We start from the raw sequence: 23,891 nt of genomic DNA, 5'->3' as shown, positions 1-23,891 counted from the left end.
CATCTCCCAGCCCTCCGGCAAATAACCCCGTCAATTCTCAATCAAATCCCTGGCAGCACGGATATCGCAGTCAAATGCAGTAAATTGATTTGCCGTAAGTCATATTTACTGTCTCAGCCATAAATGTGTCAAACCCAATCTTTTTAACTGTAAATAATGCCAGAAATTCCCCTTTTTTTAGAAGCCTTCACTACAAAACCTCCAGCAGAGAACTAGAAGTGCTGTATTAAAGTGTGGAGATATCAAGGTTAGTTTACCAAAAAGATCTGATCCAGACATGTTTTGCTTCATCCTCTGGGATACAGGGCAGCCGGGGAAGCTGAAGGGGAGGCAGGACAGTGACAGCAGTGGGATAACCCCAAGCTTCTTGCTGGAGGAAGATGAAGGTGAGACCCCCATGCACAGCACTCCCCAGCTCTCCCCTGCAAAGAGACAAAGGTCAAAATGGAGAGCTGACATTAATTATTTTGCATTAGGTTTATTTATCCTTCAGCTGCCCGGGGCAATTGCACACCTAGGGCTACTATCAACAGCCCCTGGATACCTGATGATTCATTTTGGGAGGATTCAATAAAGGCACAAGGTAACTGGCTCCAAGATGGGCTGTCAGCAGGCAGGCTGCCAGCACCTGCCTGCTCTGTCCCCATGTCCTGAGTGTTGCCAGTTGTGACTTCCAGAGCTCCCTGCGGCTGCCCCATGAACAGGGTTTTGGGCAGCTCATCCCTCACTGGGGCTATTTTTTCCAGCTCAGTCAGTGGTTTAGTTCCCACTAAAACACCCAGAGCACCACCAAACCCAACACACTGTCTAATATTCTGCTCTACATCATGTCTGCAAGTCAAACACTTCTGTCTCTGGAATGCACTCCACGGGCTGCTGTGAAACCAGGGAGAGACAGGACTATAGTAATTGGTGTCAAACTGCCCTTTCTGCCAGCATTTCAGGGGCTGATCTGACAGTACCAATGGAAATCACAGCTTAGGTTTAAAAGAAAGCTCTCCCCAAGAAGGAGAATGAGCTCCTGTCCTCCCCCTGCCTAGCTGAGCAGTAGTGGGAAACATCTCCCCCCACACCCATCACCTCCTCCCAGTCTGCCGGGAGCATCTCAGCAGTGCTTCTCACCTCCCCACTCACTTCCTTGCATTCTCCCATCTCTGCTGACAGGATCAAAGCTCTCCAATGAAACCCATCTAGTTAATCACACAGTCATCCCCATTTCCATGGAATTACACAAGAAAATCAGGGTGTGAGGCTGCAGGAGTGGTGCTTCCATCTGACACATGGGAAAGACCACCAGTTCCTTCCTCCAGCCCTTCCCAGCCTCTCACTGTCACCAACTGAAGCAGCCCATCCAGATCCATTCCACCGAATGAGATGCATGGCTGGAGGTAGTGGGTTGGTAGGGAAAGTGGATGACACCACCTTCTCCTCCAGCTCTTTGCAGCAGCAAGCTCAGCCCTGAGCTGTGGAGCCCTCTACCTCCATTGCAGGGCTTTGCATCCAAGGTTGGTCCCACTTCATCGGCTCTGCGTTGCCCTTGGAGCCCACCAAAACATCCATCTGGAGTCCTGTCCCAACCACAACCCATGGCCATCGCTGCTGGCTGTCTCACCTGGGTGTCCCACCAAGGCAAAGGCCACCTCAGGACAGGGTGACTTGCTTCCACATTGCCCAAGCTGAATTTCCTTGGGCGTAAGGCACATTCTCGCAGGATTTGGGTTTCTCCTGCTGTTACACAAATGCTGAAGCAAAGCCAGGCCTCTGCCGTAAGCGCAGGAGATGCTGATGCCACCGCGCTGTCCCGCCGCACATCAGCATTTCAGTGCCTGCCCAACCCTCCTGCCTGCCCCAGTGTTTGCTAATACATCACTGGGGAAGAGCTGGTGGATCTGGGTGATACGGTGGTGGGATTGCTGAGTACAGCAAGAAGGTGAACTCACCAGAGGAACCACTGCTTTTCCCATGCAGTTTTCCAAGCACCATCCCAACGTGCTTTACCAAGAACAGCAGCCCCAGAGCAACGCCCGCTTGCCCACAGAAGTCTGCTTTAACACCCCCACCATGGTTGCACAGCTGAACCGTCATCCATCCCTCAACCTCCCTGCCCGGCTCTGGGTTCCCCCACGTTATTAAATTGCAGGAGCCGCAGACAGAAGTTCACACTGGAAATCAGAAATAAGGGCATCACTTTGTGAACTTCCAACTCGCCAGCACTTTCTCTGATCATTAAAAGCCTTCATACTTTCAAGCCAAGCACAAACCTCCCACCAGCCATGCTTGAAACCAGAAGGTGCACAATGGAGACAGCAATTAGGAGCAATTGCTGCATAGACAGAAAAATAATTGACTGGTACTTCTTCAGATGAGCCCAGAACTGGGAAAGCAACCGAGCTGGTGTGGAACAGGCTCCCTGACCACCCCTGTGACTTGGACATTATTCACAGTTTCACGCTGGGATAGAATCAATTAAAAAAGGGTCTGTGTTGGGTTTTGTTTGCTCAATATTGAAAGGTGGTAAGCATCAGCCTTGGGAAAGGGCACTCACTCGAGGGGTGAGGAGTGGGATTACTCTGCTGAGCAAAGAGAGTAAGGACAGTTTCAGTGGGTACCTACCTCTATAAGTGCCACCTCGAAGCACCCAAAATGCTTCTCCAGTGGGGCAAGCCAATGCCTGATGCATCATTTATTTATTTTTGTAGCAGGCTTTCCAATTTGTGATGTACTCAGCGTCTCCTGGGGCTTTGGCTGGGAGCTGTCAGCGGCACAGCAGACCTGGGGGTCTGGTCCTCCTCATGGGCACCCATCAGCATGGGATGTTCCTCACCCAGAATGGGCTGGCTGCACAGATTCAATGTTGGATGTGTAACAACACCAGTTTTGTCTTCTGTTCTCTAATTTACTCAGGGTCTCTATGGGATCCTAAATGGACCTCGAGATTTTTAATAAATGTTCCATTAATATTCCCTTGGTTTTCCATGTTCAGCAGTGTCAACATGTTTCTAATGCAAACGCTTTGGCAGAGCTTCCCAGTGAGCCAGGTGCAGGACTCCCCTCCTCGAGTCAATGTGATGCCACATCTCGGACTAAGCTTCCTGCTTTCCCCTGCTGCATCAGACTAAAACCAGTCTGCCATAGCCAGCCCAGCGTGTGAGTGGTTATGAAGCCCCAAAAAACTTTATGCATTAGGTCCTCACAACAGCAGAGCCTTTCTGTAAATTAAATTAAGAAGACATCCCCTTCCTTCCATCCGCTAGCGAAGTTTCAACTACAAGGATAATGTCTGTTACCAATTAAAAAGAAAAATGTCCTATGCTAAATGATGTGGAGGGAAGATGGTGGTGTTGGATACATAGCAGTGAGGGAAGAGCATGATTGGACGTTTGATTCAATTTGGACTGAGAATTACATGCTTATCTACACTTTTTCTAAGCTAATTGGAAATTTCATAGCTCTTCATGAGTGGCTCATGGACAATTACCAAGGTACCTGCTTCCAGCTGACCCCAACAGCAGCGTGAGCAGAGCGGTAGCTGGGCAAAGCTTGGGCTTGCTCAATTCCCAGCTCAACGTGGACTCAGGGATGTGGCGTGGTCCTAGCCACCAAGGAGCCAGAGGGCAAGGACAAGGTCGGACAGTCGTCCTGTCTTGGTGGCACCTCCCGGGAGAAGAGGAGGAGAGCAGCAATCCCTCCTGCCTCTCCTGCCACTCCCGCGCCTGGAATTAGTCATACGGCTGAGAAACAGCCTAATGCAAGCACTAATTACCCTAATTCTGATACAGTCTAAACTTCCTACGCTTGGCTTTGTAACCGTAGTGTTTCCTTTCCACCATCCGGTTGGGTGTGATTATATTTAGGAGAGAGTAAGCACAAGAAAGCATAGCAAAGCCGAGCTAGAGCTACTGCATGTGTGAAGGAGGTAATGCATTAGAAGCTGCTTCCCTATTATCTTGCACCTTCGTCACTATATAATCAGACATAAATCCAATATGGAAAAGAGGCACTACATAAAAGCAGCACTTGAAAGTTGCTTATAGTTTTGTTCCATACAGACAGCACTGATCTCCAAAAACATGGGCATTTCAAGGTGCAAATGAGCCTTTCCTGCCTCTTACAGGCTTTTCTAGTGCTTTGACTTCGTGTAAGCGAGGTTAAAGAAGGTGTGATAGGCATTTAATTACAAACACACCGAATTCCTTTGACAAGTTCAAATGAGAGTTTGCCTAAGCAAGAATCATTTCAATCCCAGCGCAGAGCCACCACACGCTCTGAACCATGCATGAGGAGGTGAAGGCAGAATAATTTAAATAAGAGCCAGGGAAAACAAATCCTTTGACTGCAAAGTTCAGCATGGAGAGTTCTGCTTTTATACAAAGCTACTGATCTTGAGGAGGGGGAGAGTTTGCAGAGTCAGTGAGGGAGAAACGCAGAAAATTTGCTCAGAGGTCCGAAACACAGACTCAAATTAATAGAGTGCGGGAACTAACGCTTGGGTGAATGCTGCAAGAAATAGCCAGTGAATTTTGAGCCTGAATTTTTAAATGAACTCACCTCATTTAGGCTTGTGCCTCTCTTCACATTCACTTCCCATGAATATTCAAGCAGAGCAGAGAATTCACTGGCAGGAATATTAGCAAAAGCAGTGCCAATATCAGAGCATATATTAGCCGGTACTGGAACGTATTCACAGAAAGTACATTTCAGAGCCGTAATTGCACTCGACGGCGCCCGTTCAGCTGGGCCTGGCAGCGCCCTGCCTGCACTGGAGCTGCTGCTGGGTGCGGAGCCAGACAGCCCCCGCGGCCGAGCGCCGGGGTCCAGCACCTCCGTGTGCGCTGAGCATCCCCAAAGACGGTGGCCACATCGCCCGTGGGGCTGGCAGCCCCTCTCAGGGGTGGTTACAGCCGAAGGGTGCAAAAACCAAGGTGGGGGAAAGGAAGATGCAAAATAGAACCAGGAAGGGACTCGTCCTGGGGTGGGGACACTGGGAGAAGAGCAGGAGACATGGTCCCCACCACGGGGACAGGGACCTGATGGCCCTGTTGACAGACTGCTAATAGTAATGAAGATGAAACCTGGTGGGCCTTTAGCAGATCGCATTCTCCTCAGATGGGAAAAGAACACTTTGTCCCCCCACAGCAGCAAAAATTTATTAATACCCTTGGTGCTTTTTGCCCGACACACTCCAATTTCTTTATCCAGCCGAGTATTACATGGAAATGCAAACTGAAAACCATGAAAAATACTGAGTGAGACAGGGCTATACCAAGGGCATTGGGTATTAGCTAGCATGGGCACAGCAGGACTCAAAAAACCAACAAACCATGGGGGTACCAGCAAATGCAGCAGGAGCAGGGGACTGGGCAGAGGTACCCCCTCGCCTCGGTGGGGTGGTAAAACCACCTCTGCCGTGTGGCCATAAAGCTCCGAGTGGTGACAGATGCAGAAAGCCGCAGAGGTTTCCTATGAGAGGGAGGACCATCGGCAATGGCCAAAGGGTCACCCTTGCAGCACTCACAAAACGGGGTCTGCAGAGGAAAATGCGAGGGACTTGTTCATGCGTGGTATTTAGCGGTTGCCCAGCGAGCCCACTCCCACCCCACCTCCTCCTCAGCCATCTGAAAATGTGTTTCTTGCTGCAGCGGGAGGAGGGCTCGTCCACCGCTCCCTTTCTTGGCAATGTCCATATATCTCAGGAAGCCTATAGCCGATGAAATACATGACACGCCAAGGGAAGTGGCACTGAACATATGGCTCTGCGGTGTAATATATTCAGAGAAGTTTGATTTAAAGGTAGCGGAGAGGTAGGTGGAGGTCCTACAATCTGTTTAGGGGGAGCTGTGCCCTTCAAAAGATTTTGAGGTTGTTTGCGACAAAATCAGATGTGACACCAAGCCAAGCTCAATGACACCGGTGCTGACAGCATGGGGACAACATCAAAGAAAACTGTGGGAGATGCACCACTGTTCATGTGCTTCTGGAGCACCGGGCTCAGATGGGACTTTCCCACCGCTCAGAGGTCACTGCAGGCAAGGTGACCTGCTACCGCCAATGCTAAAAGGCTGGGTCGATGCTAAGCAGCTTCCAGAGATTTTTCTGAGCTCCCAAATGTTAAAACAAAGAAAAGCATCACAAGAGACCATGTGCAATGTCCCCACATGTGCTGGCTTCTGACCTGGAGCAGGAGGGAGGCGATGCTGAGCCTCCAGCCTGCAGCAGGGACATGCTGGTCTGACACAGGCTGCTCCACGCAAGGTTTTAAAAAAATAATTAGGTATAGTAGTTTAAAACAAACACAGCAGCATTCTGCTGGTCGGATGACCTTAATTAGACTGTAAAGTGGGGAAAACATTAATAGGAAACGGTGCCTGCCTGGAGGTGATGAATAAAATGCCTTGATCTCCAAGCACCAAGTTGGCAATTCTTTGTTTAGAGGAAAACATACGATTAAAAGTAGTCCAGCAGTAAATATAGCACAGCCCCTCATTCATCTGCTGTGGTACAGGTTGGCCAAGCACGCCTCTGCACTCAGTGCAGGACCAGCTGCACGGAGCTATGGGTCAGTTTTATATAGAAGCTTGTGATATAATTGTCCTTCCCAACCTCAGAGCTTGGTCTGTGCAGCCATCGATGTCCTGGTGTTGAGGCAGAGTGAGATTTCCTTGCAAAATCCCACTTGAACTCACAGATGCCAAAATGGGAGGTCTTAGGTCACCTGCCTGTGTCACACATATATCACACGTTGTTATGAGCAATCTCTGAACATCTCGCACGGTTCCTCGCCAGCAGAAATGCAGCTACAGTTTTCTCGGTGCTTTTATTCAAGCAGCCTCGAAGCCTGGAGGGTCAACGCAATGTGCCAACGTGCTTCAAGGGCACCTGAGGCTAGATGGAGCCAGGTATTTAATACTTGCTCATTGCTAGCCTGGCTATAAACTGATTCTCTGCAGATCCAGTAGTTCATTACCAGAGTTGTTCGCTACAATTGCATTTTCTAGGGCACATCTGTGAGAACGAAGGTGACTCTCTGCAAGAGCAGGAGAGAAGAGGGTTTCAGCGCTGGTGTATCCCTGGGGCTCTGCAGGCAGCTTCCCCAGCAAGGGATGCTTGCAGCGAGGCACGTGTGTTGTCTCCTTCACCCTGCACAGCTTGGGAATGGATTTCTTCCTGCAAAGCCCCTTCCTCCCTCTTAACACATGTCCTGCCACGCTCCCCAGTTTTGTTCCATTTGCTCTCAGTGCCCCGCGATGGCTGGCAGCATCCACGCACCGCTGCCCCTCGCTTGCTGGTGGAGGATGCATGGCCCAGGGGAGCATGCACTGGCAGAGAGAGGGGGAAGCAAGCGGGGAGTTTATTTTGTTGTTTTTCCCATTTAAGTAAAGCCATTTTCTCATGAGCACAGCTGAGGAAGTCAAAAACTTTTGGCAAAGGAGACAGCAGCGAGCAGGATTTCTTTTGCTGTTCAATATTTATGCCTTTCCCCATTGTCCCTACGCACAGGGTGTTTTGCTGGTCCGTTCCCATCTCATTTCTCAGTCTCCAGTGTCCCTTTGCCTGTCCTTTCCATTCCCGTATCTCCTGCAAAGCTAGAGAAAACCTGAAATCAACCTGCACCCCTGTACCCCAGGGTACACACTAAGTGCCAAGAGATCAGCAAATACAACATCGACATCTGATTTGCAGGCCACAGGAAAGGAACCTGGACCAGTGTTTCCGTGCGTGTGTATTTTCAATTGCTCACGTCCCTCCTTTTCACCCAGAAGTGCTTTCTTTGTCCGAACCGCAGCACTGTTTTTGCACAATATGTGCTTTTTTTTGGATGTCTTTTAAGGAAACCCTCTGCAGAACTATATATTAAATTTCTTTCAAATTCATGCTCATTTTGGTATGAGAAGTATGTTATCATACACCAGATGGAGCTAAATAAAAATACCACGAGTGCTGCAGTATACTGATGTGATAGATATATAATAATTAGGGTGTGCTGTAAAGCTATTAAGGCTGCAAATCTGAAGTATCTATTATATTTTCTCTATTTCTATTTCTACAACATTTCTCATAGCATGGTGACAACTAGTGATGTTAGCATCCAAATACATCTTTTTAAGGCAGACTGTAATATCTGCAGTATTTATCTTGCTGTGACTCTGTCTGATAATAACAGAATTAAAGTAAAGCCTTCTCCCTGCACAGGAGACAGCAGTGGTGCTCAGGGTCAGATACACCGGACCTGGACCGATTCCTCTCGGTTGGTGGGTGTGGGAGCAGCAGAGCATCCACGCCGTAAGGATGGGCAGGGACAGAGGGACAGTGGCCGGGGTGTCCAGGGACAATGTTTCTGACTGTGGAAGTGTCACCACACACCGGCAGAAGGTTTGCAGAGAAACCAGCGTGGGGACACTGCTCCCTGCTTGCAGGCAGCAGGAAGACAAGCTCCATGCTGCCGCCTTGCATGGGATGCCAGTGGCTGCTCACAGCTTCCTCGGGGTTGTACGGCCGGTTGCACCGGCATTGGGAGGCTTGGTAGGGAGTGAGAGGAGATGAGGAGGAAAAAGTGTGTCTGAGCCAGTACGGGGGAACAAGCTACCTGCTCCAGCAGGTAAGACATCCCTGAAACATCGCACCTCTCCTGTGTTTTATTCTCCAATATTCCTTAAATTAAAGGACCAGCACCCCTGAGCTTGCTCCTGATGGCTACAGCAGCAACAGCAGCGGGGTGCTCAGGGGGACGAGCTGCCCAAATATTTACCTGGCTTCTCTGGAGGGAATGCCCACTGCCCTGGCCAAAACATCAGCTCCCGAGCATCCGTACACCGTGCTTTGGTGGAACCGCCCACAGCTCGTGCTTCTCCTCTGCTCCCACCCTGCTCAGGGCAGCTCGCCCCACGGGCCCTGGTGACATTAAGCAGGGGAAAGGCACGGCTGCCCCCGTGTCACACACCGTCCCATGCAGCCGAAAGCCCCCGGACTCGCAGCTCCCTGTGCCAGACACACCATCGCCCGCTTCGCTTCGATGTCCCCGTTCCCTGGCAGGAGGAAGCATCTTCACAGCCCAGGTTGGTGCCGGGCACCAGCCCCAACGCAGCCACCCACCCTTTACCCATCGGCTTTTCCAATTGCCTGGGGGCTGTTGCGTTGGCGTTTCTCTCCTGAAACACTGGATTTTATGACTACCCTGTCATCTATGATGAGCAGGGTCTATTTTTAATTTCTCTTTATGTTATTCAAATAAAAATACACCACTTCTAAAAAAAAGCAGAATGAAAAACACCACAGCAAGCCACCTTAGGAGCACTGTGCCAGGATCACGCAGCTCAGCAGCTGGTGTATTCACCCCGAGCGACACGCACCGGACACAGAGGTGATGCCCCGGGGTGTGCATGGCCCCGCTGCCTCCACCACCCGCACAGCCTCCCTGGGACCTTGGCAAATGTCATTTGGCAGATGTTTTGGCTGGTTCAGCCAGTCCTTCCCACCTTCCTGAATTGTTTTTCTCCAGCTGCACAGGTGGAAAAGCCACAGTCAAGCCCCTGCAGCTGCAGCAGCTGCGCGGGGAGGGTGCGTTGATGCCTGAGAGCTGCTGGGCTTTGGACCGTGATTGCCAGCCCAGTCCATCCCCCTCCACAATTGCTGCAATCCCACCGAGGCCACTGCTGGCCCCCAGGGTCCTGCCCTCACAGCAGTGGGGTCCCATCCCCACCTTTCCCAGACAGATGGATCCACATCCGAGCCCCGGGCTGGCCAACATGCAGGGATGGATGACAGAAGCACACGCGAGCTGCAGTCACACCTTTCCAGCTGCACTGGGACACAACCCACCACCAACCACCGCCAGCACAACAGCTCCAGCTGCTTTGGTGACCCAGCACAGGGTGGGGACCCACCCAAGGGACAGACACCAATCCCCCATCCCCTGCGCTCCCCCTGCCCGGGTCGGTGGAAAGGACGAGGGGTGGCTGCTGCAGGGGATGGGATTGCAGAGAGGCAGCGCAGAGCTGGGGCTGCAGACACCATTTCTCCACACTTTTCATGCCATGCAAATAGCTTTACGTGCACACAGGCTTCCCTGGACACATAGCAGAACATCCATATTACATAGCCCGGAGATTCCCCTTTCCCCCTGCACTGCCCTCCTGTATTTGAGGTAAAACTAAAGCATAAGGGTTTCCTTTGATTTTTCATTTTCTAATAACTTGAAGCTTAGCAATGAATGGTGGCTCCCCCAAGACTGGGCTTCACTGTGCGAGGTACATACCGGGAGAGACAGCCCTTCCCAAACAAGACCACAGCACAACTCAGGTAGGAAGACAAAGAGAAGAACAAACAAGCAAAAATAATTTTCTAGTACATCCCATCAGCTGTTTTTTCCTAGTCCATTGGGGCTGCAGCAGGAATGGGGTGACAGTTTTCAAAGCCCACCTAAACCCACCTGCCCACCTCTCTGCTCACATAAATAACTGCCCATAATTAGCTTGCAAACAGCCCCGGCTCTAACTCACATGCTTGACCTCCTCATGCACAACAACCTCCAACTATTTCATTATTCCTCAGATATTTTATAGTTTATTTGAATCCCCAGTTCAGCCCTGCCGTTACCGCATTAACATCAGCAAGACAAGACCTCCCTGTTTCTGCTGGCCTGCTGCTCTGAGCTGCTAATTAACAATTTTTAGCAAAGTAAAGCAATATGACACAATTCAATTAAAATGACAAAAGGAGGGTAGAAATGACATATGTTCCCCTCTGTGATTTTTTCCTTTCGTCTAGGCAAGGGATGAGCCCATTCCCCTGCAGCATCAGCACTAGGGATGCAGGAAAGCCTCCAAATGAGGGGGGCAGGTGGTGACCCTCGGTTTCCCCAGGGAGCAGCTCTTCAAGCCCTCTGCTCTGCACCCCCCAAACCCCTCCCAGGTCACAGCGGGGATCCCCCAGCCCCAGTGGAAAGCCCCTGGGGCCTTTCTCACAGGTGTGGGATAACATGCTGGGGAAGGAGTGCTGATGCCGGCTGTTCTGGAAACAGCGGATGGAGGGGTTTTCCTACCTGTTTAATTAAACATGTTAAGAAACTGCAAGGGAGAGTTTATTGGATTTTTTTCCCCCCTTTCAATGCACTGGAGCTCATTAAAAAATAAAGGGGAGGGGGGGTGTTTGCTGCAAACACAGCTTTCAAATAAGTTTTAATTTAAATAATTAAACAGGCAGCATTTATTTTTTGTGTCATTTTCATTTTCCTACCAGCTTCCTTGTCAGTTTAGCTCAGATTTAAGGTGCTTTGCAGTGGTGGGGTGGGTGCCTGCCTGTGTGATGCTATGGGCTCTGGACCCAAAAAGATACTCTGGGAGTTTGGCATGTCTGGCCAAGACCCATTGGGATGGTCCCATCCTACCTCTCTTGGATGATGTCTCTGCCCTGGTAGGACACAACATCCCCCCATGCTGCCGTTCTGCAGGGGCTGCATCAGACCAAGTAGCTGTCCCTTTCACCTGCAACCACAGCCAAACCTCCAGAGTTTGCATCTTCAGTTTTTAAAGAGCTTTAGGATACATTAGACAGGATAAAAATTTTATAAGGGAAACATTATACACTTTTATACTATAACCCTCATGTTTCAGGATAAAAGGCACCTTCTAACTGCCTGGGGTGAGTGGGAAACTCCTCCACTGGGTGCATTAGAACCTAATTGTTTGTTATGGATGCTATGTGTTGCCTCATAAGCTTTTACTAAAACCTCCAAATTTTCCTGCACACACACACACACACACACACACAAAAAGTGTCTAATTCATCATACTTCTGACTCCTGCCTCAGCTGGGGCTGTCTGGGGGGGGACACAGCTCTGAAAATGCACCTTCCAGCAGTTTCATCTTCATCCCCATGCTCATCCCCCCAGTCGTGCAGCCCCACAGTGCCAGGGCTGGCACAGTCCCTGCTCACCTTTGTCATTTCATTTAGCCCTCATCAATCTCCATCAGCAGCACTGGCAGGTTGTGCCTGTGTATCTCTGATGGCCCAAGCATGTTGTAACCCACTCCCAGAGCCCTAGAAGAAGCACACAAGCACTGCTCAGAAAACCCTAGTTATTTTAGCAACCACTCCTTACTAACAGCATGTAACGGATGAGAAACGTGCAGCACAAATGATAGGACAAGAGGAAATGGCCTCAAGCTGCGCCAGGGCAGGGTCAGACTGGCTCTTAGGAAGTATTTCTTTGCTGAAGGGGTTGTTGGGCGTTGGAATGGGCTGCCCAGGGCAGGGGGGGAGTCCCCATCCCTGGAGGGGTTGAAGAGTCGGGTTGACCCAGCGCTGAGGGATCTGGTGGAGTTGAGAACGGTCAGTGTGAGGTTCATGGTTGGACTGGAGGAGCTTCAAGGTCTTTTCCAACCTTGATGATTCTGTGATTCATCAGTGTGAAGTAAAGCAAGTAGCAAGCAGAAGATAGGCTGAAGGCAAGACACCACCACTTGTCTTTCCCTGATGGAAAGCACTGGTTGGGGTTTTATAACAACGTGTTGAACTCCTATGGAAAAATAAACTCTTTCACCATCACCTTGATGAAACAAATGTCTCCAGCTTCACGGACCAGGAGACATGGGCTTGGCTCAGAGCAGGCGTCAGCATCAGCCACAGCAGACTGGAGGTGACCACCTGCCCATGAGGCCAGGAAAGGGCCAGGGCACTTGCATGGAAGATGGTGGCATGAGGAGCCATGGAGGGGCTCAGACGAGGTAGCCCATCCCCAACATCCTGAGCAGATGGGGTCCCTCCTGCTCCCCAAACAAACCCCTCTGCCAGCCCTGCTAAAACAAAGCATGCTTTTCCTATTAGCAAATGCAGTCAACTAACATGTTTACATTCGAGCTGTGAGCAGCGTCACATCCCCTAAGTGTCTTAAAGTAATACTTGATGATATTCTCTCCTTCAGTAAACATATTGATTAGATTACAAATAAGTTTGCCACTAAACACGGCCCTTCACAGAGAGCGAGGCAGAACCTCTGCTTCCTCCTGTCAAGCAGGTTTGAGTTCATTTGTTACAGAAGCTCTTGATTATTGCGATTTAATACAACCCTGTTCTTCCTCCCCCCGCCGGGGACAGCAAACAATTAGTGGCTGCATTTTGGGGTGATTATAACACACCTTGGGGGTATTCAGGAGGCAAAGAATTAAAGAGCAAAGGACTTAATGACCTAGAAAATGCAGTGATTCCCTGACACGGCACTGCCCGTGGGGTGGTTTGACCTGGAATCGATGCGGCAGTCGGAGCCGGGATACGTCTGCACTGGCAGCTGGGGCCAAGCCAGCCCTCAAGCTACGGGGTGATGTTAGAGTGTGGGTTTGGGAGCATCTCAGAAGTCTGTGGTGACCCGGGCACCCAGGGAGACAGGAGAAGGGGCCGGCTCAACTCTCCGCTTGCTGCCAGTGGTGTGGATGGATGGGATGGAAGTGGGGTCACCCCCCTGCTGTCCCCACAGCCTGGCCCTGCGCCCACCTCTCCCCATCACTGCATCCCCCAGTGATGGATGAGGGAGGAAAAAAAAAAAATCCACTACTGCTCAGCTCAGCACAGATTAACAGGGATTCATGGCCAAGAGCCACAGGGAGCCTGGCTGAAACCCACACCAACCCACTCCTCCACACGCAGGAGCTGTCCTGCAAAGGCATGAAGCAGCAGTGAAGCTAATTGTGACAAGATCCAGGACAGACCCTGCTCTCCCCACCTGACAGCCCTCCCAAGGCACATTCCTGAGATATTTGGGATTTTCTACCTCCAGCAGCCACAGCTCCTGGCATCAGCTTACCTCGACCCTCTTCAAACACATCTTGTATCGAGCCTCATAGGTTTGTAACTTGTAGGAATCACAGCACTTGAAAGAAGGGGGGAAATTAAAAGGCAATGGTTAAGATGTTTATTCTGTGTGTACTGTGCTTTTTGACACTGATTTTCTTACATCTTGCCATCACCAGAAGTTCCCTTTGAACGCCTGTGTCCTGTTTTGTAAATGTTTCTAATCGGCAGCTCGCTTTCTTCTGCACCTCAACTAATTCCCCTGGCTTGTACCTGCCTTTGCACTTGTAAGCTCACAGACATCTGCTACACATGGCAACTGTGCCCTCCAAAAAGAGTTAAATACATAAATAAATAGTCTGGGGCACCCATTCTGATCAAAGTCTGCTGAAGCACCACAGGGCTGCCCTTGTTTCTTTCTAATTTATTTTTTAATTGAAGGTTTGTTTTTTTCTCTACCACATCAACTAAGCTACATCCTCCTTTTTCCCCTTCCCACTTTCTATTATTTAGCGCTCAGCAAATGAATAATTTATACTTTGCATTAAGCAGAAAAGCATTCCCCCCACCACAGCCTGTGATTTCGGCAGGACTGTATTTCAGCAGAGGGATGAAGGAGGGATGGAGGACTCAGCTGCAGCGTAGCCGGGCTCAGAGCACCATCTGCCGCCCGCCGAGTTGAGCTGGCCACCTGCATGCGGCTCCTGGCCTTTCCCTGAGCAGGGGAGAGACCGATACGGTGCCTTATTAATGAAGTAACAGCAATTACAGAGCATTTCCCAGGCGAGGGTTTCTGTGTGCTCCCTCAGGAGGAATTCAGCTGAGGCAGGAATAGGATGCGGTGTTAATCGCCTCTGACAGGTGAAGGCACAGGACAGCAAGGACCAGCTGCCTCCATGACCCTCCCCTCCTTTTTTTAATTTTTTTTTTCTTCCGAAATAATTATTTCGTTCTCCCTCAACCACAGGGCACTGAAACCCCAGCGCTGACCTCTTTACTCCCTCCCACCCAATTCCACACTTACCCCAGCTTTCTGCCATTAAACTCACGCTGAGTGTCGAACTACTTTGTCAACACTTTTTTTTTTTCCCTCTGCTTCTCACACTTCCTCCCCCCAACCCCTTTCCAAATCCAGCCACAAAATACTCTACAACAGAAATGTTCACTGGATACAGGGGAAAAAATAAACCCAGTAGCTTTCCTTGAAGTAGCTATTAACATCACCATCCTCAGAGTGAGCATCCCATTGCACAGATGGTGAGCATCCCATTGCACATCTTTTATGCGCAGGATGAAACATCCAAGAGGCTTCTTGATGCACGATTATAAAATGATTCCCCTCTTACACCTCTGAGCAGCTTTGGGTGACAATTTACACTCCCTGATTCTGCAAAATCAGGTTTAGGCAGGACCAGAGATACAGGAGACCTGCTGGGTCACAGAGCAGAGAGAAGGGAGCTTCCCTGTGGAGACTTTTATACATATAAAGCAGACTTCTTTTTTTATATATATGTGTGTATTAAATATATATACACACACACACACATTAAGTGTCTGTATAGATATATAAATAAAGTAGGCAGGGAGCAGGGGCAGCCACAAGCCTGGCTCTGTAAGGAGCCCGGGGTCACACAGCATCTCGCAACGTTCCTCCATGTTGGCAAAACAACTTCATAAACTCACAGAAGAATCCGTCCAGGCCTACAAAATCCCCCAGGCAGCCGCTCACAGCTCAGGAGTGGGATGCTGGCACCGCAGGGGCGATCCCCTCCAGGGGGACTGCCCACGGGGCCCATCACACCCAGCCCTTCCCCAGGCTCCCTGCCTGCTTCTGTTGCCAAGGAGATGGGGGATGCTCGCACAGACCTGCTTTGTGTTGTGTAGGTACCAGATACCTGGTTTAGCTATTTTATTTATTTTTTTAAATTTACAGGCAGCCTCAGGCACATTCCCGTGGGGTGAAGCTGCTCAGAGTTTCCAGCTCACCCATCCCCACCCGCTGCCTCACATCTCAGCTCTCCACTCTGCTGCTGGGGTACAAGGTGGGGAGAGGAGAAGGTCCCTCGTTCCCTCCTCCCCAGCCACCAGCTCCTGCTCTTGCCCCTACCTACAGGAGCTCTCCGGCATTTTGCAATTGGGGAACAGAGGAGTTTTGGGGGAGTTTTTCTGGGGTTTTGCTGCAGCACAGCTGGCCCTGCAGGGACAGGAGGGACAGATCTCCACTGGGGCCTGGGGAGGAGCACAGCTGGATAGGAACAGAACTCACCTCCACCAGCACTCTCAGCTCTGACAACACAACTGTTTCAGGGCTGTGCTCTAAAGAGGGACCCTGAAATATCTGCATTAAGAATAAAACACACAAAACATACCCCCACCATTCAAGGAGGAAGAAAAAGCTACTATATCGAGGAAAAAACAGACATCAAATCACACACCTCTGCTGTGCATCAGTATGAAGAGTGAGAACATCTAATTTTTCTTTTTTTTTTTTTTTTTTTGGTACTTAACAACTCTTATTTCTCAAATACAAATGATCAATCCCACCAACTCCACCTAGAGGTGAAGGATCTTACCCATAACTTACCCAGATTTTTCCTGTGTCCCTCTGAAAGTGGAGTAAAGGAGCCTGGGCACTAAACAGTGACTCGCTTGAGATTACATTAGGATTTTCATTTTCTCTTAAAGAGGCTGTATCTAAACATCACAGCATTGGTCTCCTGGGAAATTAGATATATTGTTCTTCAAAGCCCAATCTGTAATAATTGGGCAACGCTCCAATGTGTTTGCTTGAAACTAGAGCACGAAATGCATCACAGTAAACTAGAAAGCACTTGCAACTTTTTTTTTGGCAACTTAATTCTGTTATTGGATTGAAAAGTACATAAGTGCTCAAGTAAAACCATATAGTACTTTTACAGTGCAGTAAAAGCAAGATTTGTTATGCATTTATTCAGTACTTTTACAGAAGCGTGGTACATATCACAGACCAAATGCTGCTCGTGGTGTTCGTACAAGTCATCTATTGACTTCAGAACAGGAAAACTCTCAGGAGGAAACCAAACAGGGTGCAACCCAGCTCCTTACAGAAATAACAGTAAATAAGTTGAGCCGGAAGACAAAAGGAAAATATACTGTGTTTCATGAGGAAAGGTATTTCTGAAGTAGCAGAACAAAAAGTAAAATCAAGTAGCAGCTATGAAGAGTGAAGCCTCCCCCCAGCACACCCAGAGCTCCCGCTCGCACTCCCATGTCTGCAGCAGCACGGAGCAAGTTTCTCCCAGGAGCCACAGGAATACAGGATTGTGAATTCCTAAAAGCATGTTTTAAAGAACTTACTCCCTTTCTCACAGCTCCAGACGTCACTGGGCAATAACAACACCACACAAAAGAAAGGAGTCCTGGCTTGCCCCTCTGGGTCTCTGGTGCAAACCGTGCCCAGGATGGCAACAGGAGAGTCAAGGGCAGGTTTTGGCTACAGCAGCTTTGCAGGGGGATGACAGAGCTGTGCTGTTAAAATGCAGTTTGAAGTACAGTAGTGGGATATTCTAACTGGGAGGACTAGGACACGCCTACAGAGGCAGCACATGTTAGACAAATTAAAGGCAGGTCAGTAAGGCAGAGCAGGCTTTAAGGTGCTGCCCTCCCTATTTATCACTGCCACAAATTTCTCCCGAATTTATCAGCCTGGCAACTTTCACAAACAGGGAAACGTCACTTGCTAAAAAATATCCCAGAATACTGAGAAGCCAGTCTTATGCACAGTGCTGCTTGCATGACATTTCACAAAAGTCTAAAGATTAGGATCAACCCAGAGCACCTAAACCTTTCCCTCTCCACGCTTTATACCGTATTTTAACACAGCAGGTTGACCTGCCCTTGCCTAAAGCCCTGATGTGTAAAAATCCTTGCACAAACACTGGAAGTCTTTAAAGAAGGGACCCCTCCCAGCTTGGAACACACACCCATAAGGGTTTGCACGCTTACCTGGACACATGGGTCTGCACACACACTCCAGGGAAACATTACTGCTGAAATTGTCACTGCAGTTTGCACCCAAGCAAGCTGCCGTCCTGACTTACCCACAAAGGTTAAGACTCTTCTCTGCAGATGGACAAATAACTATAAACATAAGAAAATGGTTAAAATTATCATTGCATTAGACTTCTCACACCATTACTTGTAATTTAGACAAACCTCAGAAATATGGAGAAACTTCTTGGATCAGATGAAAATCTCTAATAAAATCTTAATTACTGTGAATGACAGCATTTATCAAGAGCATTCATCCATGCATCTCTCACTATATATTTCAATAGGTTCCCTGAAAACATATATATTTAATTATATACCTGTGAAATACAAAAGACAGGCTGAATTTAGAGTGTCTTATTATATCTTATTTGTTCTGTTGAATTTTTGTGCTAGACAAAGACAGACATCAGTAGTTCAGGAACATTACATCTATGCACTACCTAATCAAAGGTGTTAAGAGAGAGAGAGACATCAAGACCTCCGTACGTCAGGGTAGAGAGTCCACCTCTAGGTCACACACACACATGCTGGTAAACTTACAGGCAAGAGAGAAGCAACCTGTCCCTAACACGGAGCTGAAAGTCTGATAAAAAAAGGTGTAATGAAATATCATAGACTCACAGAGGGAGCGAGCCTCCCAGCTGTGGCAAACTTCAATGCATGCACCTCTATTTTTGAGGGCGCTACAAAGAAGTTGCATCACTCATTGGACGAAGAGGACGAAGGGACAGGACAGCGAATTCCCTTGCACATTCACCCTCCCTCTTGGACGGAGCTGTGCAAGCTTAGGGGCCAGAAAAGAGTCACAATTTCTCTCTTTACAGATCACCAACGCACAAGGGAAGTGCTGCTGTACAGATGCACTGCCCTGCACCACTCCCCAGTTGTGACTTTGCAGCTTCAAAAATAGTTACCATTTTTATCATTAAAAAGAAATCTACAGAGTCAGCAACTGATCTGCCATGAGAACATCTCCTCAGAAGCATGCCAATGGCCACATGAGGCAGTACTCCAGTATTAACAAAAAAGTGCCAATATTATGGTCAAAAATTACATGGATTTGAACTAATGGAGGGAGCATGGACACTACCAGCTTTTCAGACTAAAAGAAGAGGAACTTTTAAAAGCTGAGAAAAATTATATGAAGGGCTAGGGCTGACTGTGCACTTAAACACGTCACTTAAAACCAAGAGCCACGGCCATAGATCTCTCCTTCCTCCCAACTCCCTTGGCCCCTCCAGTGTATTTCTAAGCTACTACCTCTACTGAAGAGGGGGTGCAAAGTACAGGATACCATGTAATAACCTTAATTTTTCAAACATGTCTTACCCCCAACTTGCTATTGGAAGCAACACCTGAAGGTCAGCTTCTTCCCAACTTACCCACCACAGCTTCACACATACTGTGCTCGGTCGCCGGACGGCCACTGGTGATTAATATTTACAACCAACACTTGTTACAATTAAAGGAAGGCTATGACAATGTTTTGGCCAAAAGTCAAAAGTTGTTTCTTTCCACTTAATAACATTACACAATTTGAAAGACAGTTTGGAGTTTACAAACAATTAAAATCTTCAAGTAAGTGCCATACATGGTGTCAGGTGAGTACATCGCTTCAGGAGCTAATCCGCTTTTTCAGAGACAACTGGTCTCCTCACGTGGACCGAGTCAGTGCCGGGCTGAGTGCCAGTTCAACAGTAGTGTGCTTGGTGCAGTAGCCTGTAGATAGATTTGTCTGTATGCAAGAAATAATTACCAAATTAATGAGATTTTTCTGGTAATCTAATAGCAGGATTAGGCCTTCACAACTGTGAACTATTAGGTTGCCCATGAGAAGAGGAATTAAAAAAAAAAAAACAACAAATAAAAGCTAAATATTCAGTACAGAGCATCACAAATACACCTTCTCAGATTTTCACGTTAATCAAAAGTGTGTCCCTGATTATATTCTTTTATAGTTGTGCTCCAAATTCTGTGTTTTATGTCACACCTTCTGAAAACCATCATAATTAATTGTGTTTGAGGGAGTAGGTTGCCCTCAAGGAGAGGGTGTTTTATGAAACCTTCACTAGACAAAACCAAAATACTTTTAATATCTCTTCAGAAACTTTCCCTGCTTAAAAACCGAACCAAACAAAACCCACTATCCACCGATCTTAGTCCAAGACCCCCAAGACAACAATGAAATTTCAAGATTCATAAAGTTACATACTTCCAAAATACTGACAAAACAATATAAAAAAAACCCCAAAGTGCATCTTTAGGAAACAGCATCCCCTCAGGCAGACTCATCTTTTACTGTACCAAGAAAAATAAATCCAAGAGGAGAAAAGATTTAGAGAGAAAAATACATTAGCAAATACAGATAAATTTGTTTTTAATAAAGGAGTTAATTTTCTTTCAATCCTATATAAAACAATAGCAATTAAAAACTTCATTTTTGAAAGTAAAATATTTACATATGAACAAGTAACTGTGCAAAATTTACATGAAAAAAAATGGAAAGACAGGATTTCCTAAAAGACAAAATAAAAGGGGTGTAACAGTTGTCAGGTGTTGATAAAAATACTGATCAGCATTCAGTTTACACGCAAGAGAGTTAAATTCTACCATGAGAGTTCACACAAAGAAAGCCAAAGTATTTACAGTCATAAAAGTACTATCAATAGACAATTTAATACAATAACCTCTGAAAATATAAAGAACCAATTAGTATATTTGTAATAAAAAAATAGGTACAAAGAAGGGACTTTGCTCTGGACATCTTTAAAGTAGGCCCACAGCTTGCATACAGTCTTTTAGCAAAATAATTATAGTTTACATAGCCATTTTTATGTTATGTGCCAAAAATTATGTACAATTACTGACAAAATACACCAACCATTTTTCAACACTTGATTCACACTGAGAAACAGTCTTTTGATGATTCCTCTCAACTTTGATTTTATTTAATCTAAGCTTTCACTTTAGCTAAAAAACACAGTGCAAGTAAAATATATTTATGCTGAAAAGGTTTCTCTTTTTTTCCTTTTTTTCCTTTTTTAACTTTACAGCTTTACAAACTATAGCAAATAAAATGCATTTTTACAGATGCTGCTAAAACATTCAGAAGTAACCCTCCTTTATGGGATTTCAGGGCCTCTAATAAGCAATAATGTGATTAAAATTGAGGTTATGTTTAAAATTAACTGTATATCCCTCTAGATTTTGAACATTTTGGGGAAAGATAAATATTCTTAAAAAATCAGTTTGCTTTGCTAACTGACTGTTTAAAAAAAGCTAAATGAAATGAGGTCATTTGCTGTAGACATATGCCTATATAATTGATTTAGTTGAATAAAACTGAACTAAAATGCACAATTAATGTTGAAACTGCTACAGGGCTGACAAAGGGTAGCTAGTTATTTGCTAAACGATTCCATCAGTCTTTATATATGGCTTGTTTGGCAAGAAGGCCACTCAATCAAGAGATGAGTTAAAATTTAATTGTCCTTTTATAGTATCCACAGGCCTTGTAAGTATCCTCACTGTTACAGAAATGTACTTCTCTTATACTGAAGAGTTTATTTATAAACAGGAATATAAAACTGTTCCATGTAAAGAGGTGGTTGTTTTTTAAACAATATCCCATTTGCTTGTTACAAAAAGGCGTAATTTGCAAATATATAAAAAATGTCCTCAGGCGTCTCTCCGTCAAAAATACCTTGATCTTTTCCATTTTACTTAAGGAATGCTTTATATAGCAATAGTGAATGGCTTGTCTCTCGCTCATTTTCTAAACAAAATATGAGGTCCCTGAGGTTCACCCGCGTTATCCTTTGTCGCGTAAACTGTCTGGTTGTTCCAACTCCAGAGCTGCCTGGGACTGCTGCACTTGAACCAGATCCCTGGAAATGAGAAGAACAGATAGATCAGAACGTGTCAGTGCCCTCAGGTATTCCAAAACTTTTCTGAGAAAACATGTGAGGTAAGAACTAAGTGACTATGTGCAGGAAGCTATCAAACAGTATGTTGTATGCGACCAGATCAGAGGTGTCTTTTTCATTCTTATTTATAAACAATCATTGAACAATCAGAAGTTTTCAGTGATATTTAATAGACAAAAAAAACCCAAAGCACTGCTCTTATCTTTAGGAAGGCACTAATGATAGGCAATCCCAAGAACCAAAACAAATAGATAAGACACTATTTTTCACATGTCATCATACAGATCCCAAGGGTAGTCCCGCAGTTCCTGATGAACTGGAGAGCAGTTCTATCCCCCTGGACCATGAGGTCTTGAATAACATCCTAGATTCCCCCTGATCTTCATGGTAGGGTGCCATGAGCTCTCCTTTTGGTGACAACAGCTGTAACCAAGCTCAGGATTACATTAAGAAATAGCTATCCTAGACAGTCAGACATTCTCCAATGATCTCTGAATTTTTCTCCATCATTCAGCAACACTTATCCCTCTGGTACACACTGGTAGTTTTCCACACAAATTGGCAAGATAAACAAGTAGTATATTATTGTATTTCTCTCTCCAAAAAAAAGGAGAAAAAAGAAATCCAGTATCTTTAGAGATATAGAGATACCCACATCCTTCAGCTGTTTAGATGTACGCTGCCTAGTGAGTTACAAAGCAAGGCTGCTGGGGCTAACTCAATGCATTTTCACTTGCAGAAGACACAGTTCTGATAGAATACATACGATTAAAGCAATTCTTCCGTGACTGTTACACTTTCCCTTATACAAGCAAGGAAACCCTGGCTGAAAGTCCTCAGCCATCAGAATCGGCAGGAACGCTATCCAGTAACAAGTTGCCTCTTCCAGCGAAGACTGGGATTGGCTCACGTCCTGTGCACATGCACAGGGGGTAAGACGGGTGCTGTCTGCCTTGGGCTGGCAGAAGGGCACGGCCCAGCAAGGGCAGCTGAAGAGCAGCATGGCTCAGAGCTGCGGCGACCAAAGCCACTCTGAAGCCGCCTCCCTGCTCCTCCTCGCCTGCGGCAGCAGTAAGGCACAGTCACCAGTAGATGGCACGCAGAGACCGAAAAGCCAACTTTCACCTCAAATTTTAAAGTCAGGAATCTTTTTTGGCAGTTGCCTGTTGCTGATACCTTGCTCTCTGGGTATTTATGTAAATAATGAAGGTGTTCTGAGTGATTGGGAACAGGTTATGTTTCTGTGGCTTATCTATGGATTCTTTTTTCCCCTCCAATTTCATTTACAAGGATAGTATTTTCTTTTCTTTTTTAAATGAACTTCAATACTTAGTGACACAAGAACGTCCAAATACACTCCACTAGTGAATAAGGATTTATCTGCCTGAAAGTTTGGAGAATTTTAAAAGACTGTTCTAAATAAGAACACCCCAGACTTGAGAAGAGACAAAATTTAAGAGTAGTGCAAAAGCCATGTGAATAACCTGCTGAGGCTCACACTAATACAGTCCTTTCTACATGTGAACATAATATATTTACGATCAGTGTACATTATTAAGAAATCAACGTAAACTTGTGCTGGAAGTTACCATCTCTGGGTTAGTAGCATGCTGTGTCCAGCGCAGGTGTTCTTGCTTCACCACACTGCTAACAGTGAAGTCAGACTTCTGTTTCTCAAGCAAGTTACCCATTGAACCAGCAAGCATCAAATCATTGAAATCCCGTAGTTCGGACGGTTTAAAGGCTGGATTTTCAAAGGGGTGTTTTAAGGCACTTGACACAACTTAGGTGCTGATTTCCGTCAACTTCAATGGAAGTTAAAAGATGCAGGAGAGCACTGGATGCTAACTAAATTTTGTCAAACACATACCTAGGACTACTAACAAGACAATGGAAAGAATGGTTGGAAAGGGGTTTAATTTTGGGGGTTTTTTTAAATATTCTTCAGTAGAAGCACAAGCCTGATTTTATTATGTATACTATAATACTTTAAATGCAAAGCTAAAATTTCAGGAGTCTTTAAAGACACAGAACTATGCTACTCCTGTAAACATGGAACAAGTTAAGAAGCTTTTTAGTAACTTTCCATAAAGTCACATGGACATAAAAACGTGACAGGAACCTGTTTTGTTGAATTCTGAAACAAAACA

The 23,891-nt window shown here is 46.6% G+C and overlaps 1 protein-coding gene across 2 annotated transcripts in view; it reads right to left on the bottom strand.

The window, feature by feature from the left end:
• Positions 1–20,175: 20,175 nt before the first annotated feature.
• TAF4 (TATA-box binding protein associated factor 4) overlaps positions 20,176–23,891 on the bottom strand; it is a 39,738-nt gene continuing 36,022 nt past the window's right edge. Inside the window, exons 16-17 of one of the 2 annotated variants that reach the window (XR_012625518.1) lie at positions 23,331–23,620; positions 21,584–21,702 (exon numbers count right to left, since the gene is read on the bottom strand). Coding sequence is in view for 1 of the 2 variants with exons in the window: in XM_074843021.1 (XP_074699122.1) it covers positions 21,535–21,702 (168 nt within the window). In the remaining variant the exon portion in view is untranslated. Of the gene's footprint in view, positions 21,703–23,330; positions 23,621–23,891 lie in introns of both variants that reach the window. The other variant, XM_074843021.1, reaches the window with a different exon arrangement.

This window comes from Strix aluco, chromosome 17, assembly GCF_031877795.1.
Source record: "Strix aluco isolate bStrAlu1 chromosome 17, bStrAlu1.hap1, whole genome shotgun sequence".
Taxonomy (NCBI): domain Eukaryota; kingdom Metazoa; phylum Chordata; class Aves; order Strigiformes; family Strigidae; genus Strix; species Strix aluco.
The sequence above is the reverse complement of the archived record's forward strand: the minus strand, read 5'-3'. Positions and strand labels throughout refer to the sequence as shown.